Source organism: Myotis davidii, unplaced genomic scaffold (genome assembly GCF_000327345.1).
Source record: "Myotis davidii unplaced genomic scaffold, ASM32734v1 scaffold461, whole genome shotgun sequence".
Classification (NCBI taxonomy): domain Eukaryota; kingdom Metazoa; phylum Chordata; class Mammalia; order Chiroptera; family Vespertilionidae; genus Myotis; species Myotis davidii.
In genome coordinates, this window is record NW_006295825.1 from 2,035,665 (window position 1) to 2,039,623 (window position 3,959).

At 49.2% G+C, this 3,959-nt stretch overlaps 1 protein-coding gene across 1 annotated transcript in view; it reads right to left on the reverse strand.

The window, feature by feature from the left end:
• The window catches only part of ANKDD1A (ankyrin repeat and death domain containing 1A), a 35,355-nt gene that overhangs the window by 10,953 nt on the left and 20,443 nt on the right, over nt 1-3,959 (reverse strand). Inside the window, exons 10-12 of the mRNA XM_015568467.1 lie at nt 3,309-3,428; nt 1,659-1,757; nt 648-743 (exon numbers count right to left, since the gene is read on the reverse strand). Coding sequence (XP_015423953.1) covers nt 648-743; nt 1,659-1,757; nt 3,309-3,428 — 315 coding nt within the window. The remainder of the gene's footprint in view (nt 1-647; nt 744-1,658; nt 1,758-3,308; nt 3,429-3,959) is intronic.

Consider the following 3,959-nt stretch of genomic DNA (forward strand, 5'->3'; position numbering starts at 1 on the left):
ACACTATTCAAAAGGCTTCTTTGAAAGTGACTGTTCAAATTTACTAGGATGTCTAAATAGAATAATAAGATTTATAAAATAAATTTGAAATTTACAGAAAAATAGTTTTTTAAAGTTATAATAAATTTAGCATTATTTTTTAAAACTGAAGTAAATGTAAGAAATCATTTCCTGTGTATATAAACCACCCTCAAAGACACCAGAAACCCCTGCCCACCCCCACTTGCTGACAACTAGAACAGCAAATGCCCGGCCTCACATCACACACCCTTCTTTCCCAGTTCCACAGCAGACATCACTAATCGCTCCCAGCACACCTTCCTCCTAGGCTGAGGAAGTTGCCTCATACACCACCCCAAGCAGTAATTGCAACCACCCGGAGATGGCAGTGATCCAGGGCCAACCAGCCATCTCTGTACCCACACACGCACGCACGCATCTATTCGTCCACCCGCCAGGAGCCATAGCAGCGGCCTGTAGTCTCTCCACACTGGTGTGGACGCTCCCCAACTCACACCCTCACAAACAGCCCTGCTGGCAGGTAAGGCAGCGATTATTGCCGCCGTGGAAGCCGAGGGGCCCCTGAACTGGTCGAAGCAGACTCCACCTGGAGCCCAGGTGGCTCCCAGGGCGCAGGGCCCCGGTACCTTCTCCCGCTGGTAGAAGCGGTCAGCTTTTATGATCATGTCCACCAGGCTGATGTGGTTGCTGCGGGCGGCCACGGCCAGGGCGGTTTTCCCTTGCTGCAAGCAGAAGCGAGGAGGGAAGCGGGAGTGTCTACAGGAGGGGTGTAGGTGATCTCTAGCCGGGACTACAAACCCGGCCGCCCAAAGGAAGCGGTTTCCAGCCATCTACACTGGAGAGTAGGAAGGCTTTCCGGTCATGAGGAGGGAGGTGGAAAAGTCACAGATGGAATAAGCAATAACGATAATTCCAGCCACCGCCTCCTGTGTTCTCTAGAACTTAGGCAGCCTTAGTGCTTATGCAATGCAGCCTGCATACCACTCCTACACCACCGGGGAAATAGCTGGCCGTTTCTCAGATGAAACCAGAGCCCAGAGAAGGGGCTTGGGCTCCCTGAGTCAAGTTTGCTCACTTCCCCAAATGCCCCCAGCCCTGTGATCCAGGCCTCCCAATCAGGGCTGGCCTCCACCACCCCCAGGGATGGGAAGCTCCTTTCTAGTTTGGGCAGTGGCCCGGAGGCCCAGCTCAAAGCAGGGAGCCCCTCCCAGGCCCAGCCTCAGAGCCTGGTCCTGCCCAGCCCTCCCCACCCCATCCCAAAGGCCTTTTGCAAATAACCTTCCCCTCACAAGCCTCATACCAGGTCTTCACTCTCTCAGACCTCCAGCCACTGAGGACGTAGTCACCCCACAGGCGTGATGTGCTGAAAAGCTTCCCCGTCCCCACCAGTGACTCAAGGTGCTCAGAGTCTGATGAGGCCGAGAAACAGAGGGCAACCACAGCCTAGGCCCAGAGAACAGGAATGGGGAGGGCCGCGTGCTGAGGGCCCTCGGAGGAGGCGGGGAAAGGAAATGGAGCAGGAAGGCTTCCTGGAGGAAGCTGCATTCGAGGTGGTCGGTAAAGGTGGGGAGGCCCTGACGCTCTGAAAGCAGGTGGCTGTGAAAGCTCGATGGGAGGCTGGCTGTGAGCAGAGGTACCTTATCCCTCAGGTTTAAGTTAACCCCCGCAACCAGGAGCATCTCCGCTATGTCCTGCCAGGCGTGCTCCGCGGCAAGGTGGAGGGGCGTCTGCTGCCTCTGGAAGAGAAATCAAGGGACAGGGAAATGGAAGCGCTTGTAGAGGTGGCCTGTGCCTAAAGCCAGCATAGGACCAAGGTGGGTGCACTCCCAATTGGGCCTTAACAAAGGTTCTCTACGAAGTTACGAGGGAAGAGTAAGCTGGGTTTAATCGTAAGCATCATACCAGAGAAAAGTTGGTAAAAACAAAAAAAAAAAATACTACTCACTAGCCCACCTAAGTCAACCTCTGTAATGATATTTCTGTAGTCTTTTTTTTTAAATGCAGAATGTTCTGTTTGTTGGTTTTACATATTTGAGACCATCCTGAATACGCATACATTTTGCACCTATTTTTATACCTAATGTAACACTTTACACATATTATCAACTCTAATAAACACCAATTTTTAAAATCTTCACCCAAGGATATGTTTGTTGATTTTAGAGAGAGGAAGAGAGAGAGAGAGAGTGAGATGAGAGAGAAACATTCATCAGCTGCCTCTTATATGTGCCCTGACCGGGAAACGAAAGCACAACTTAGGTATGTGCCCTGACTGGGAATCGAACCCACAACCTTTCAGTGTATGGGACAATGCTCCAAGCAACTGAGTCACACCAGCCACGGCACCCACCATTTTTGATAGCTCCACAATAGTCCATGTCAATACTGTAATTGAACCACTTCTCTATTATTATTTGGCCCATTTTCACACTGAAGATTGATAATGCTGCAATGAATATCTTTGTGCATGAGCTCTTAATATATTTCTTAAAGCTCAATTCTCAAATGTAAAAATAGTCACAATTTTAATGGTATACACTATCTCCTGCCAAATTGCTTTCTTCCCCTAGTGGTGTGTGTGTGTGTGTGTGTGTGTGTGTGTGTGACAATTGTCCAGGTGCTCCTAACATTTAGGCATCAGCTTAGTACTAATTAAGGAAAGTATTTTTTGAACCTAAAAAATATCCTTTACCATACATGCTACTTATAGTAGGGTTGGGGGCTGGTTAAAAATGCCAAGTTTTGTCCCCTCCTTGTCCTAATTAAGAGGACTGTGCGTGTGTGTGTGTTTGTGGTGTGTGTTTGTGGTGTGTGTGTGTGTGTGTGGTGTGTGTTTGTGGTGTGTGTGTGGTGTGTGTGGTATGTGTGTGTGGTGTGTGTGTGTGTGCGCGCTGGCACAGAGGAACACATGGTTAGGAGGTGGATTGAGGGAACAGGGGTTTAAAAGGGCTCCTGACTGATCACAACTTCAGGACTCGGAGGCCTCTTGTAATTACACAGACTGCCCCAGTCACCCCTGCCTCGGGATTCTCCCTGTGGGGTGGGGAGGGAGTGGGGGGGAGTCAATGAAAGGAAAAGGTTGACTGTAGGAAAACTTGAAAACAACCAAAATGTTCAAAATAATAGGGGAATGGTTAATAAAAATGATGCTACCACTACCGTCAACAAATCAAGCTATAAAACGATTAATAGCTTTGGGCCATCTGGTAGACTGTAGCTGAGCCCAGCCAGCCTGGGAGGGTGCTCAGAGGCTCTGTGGGAACCAAGTGGATCCTGTAGCTACTTACATTGTCGGTGGCGTCCAGGTCACTGCCAGCATCGATGAGGAGCTGAACCAGGGAGGGGAAGTTGTGCCTCACAGCGACATGCATTGGAGAGGCTCCCTGCTGGGGTGAGGGAGACACAAATCAATTGAAGGGTCTCTCCCAGGACTGCAGAGCAGGAAGTGGGTGCTGGGGGATGAGAGTAGGGAGGAGCATTGATAGTGCTTCTGGGTTTGATGAGTGGCCTGAGGCACTTACAGTCCCATAGCCTGAATCCCTGGGGTCCAAACACTGAACCTCAAGGTGGGTGGGGACCTGAAGACCCAAGTTGGAGACTTTGCTATGCCAGGACCTCACATGGTGGCTTTGGGCAAGTCATTTTCCTTCTCTGCTACTCTTCATCTGGCAAGTGATGTTTGTCAAGGTCCCTTCTAGCAACAACTCCTTAGTGTTCGCTCCTATCCCATGCAACCCACACATAACCTAGAGCGGTGATGGCGAACCTATGACACGCATGTCAGAGGTGACACGCGAACTCATTTTTTTGGTTGATTTTTCTTTGTTAAATGGCATTTAAATATATAAAATAAATATCAAAAATATAAATCTTTGTTTTACTATGGTTGCAAATATCAAAAAATTTCTATATGTGACACAGCACCAGAGTTAAGTTAG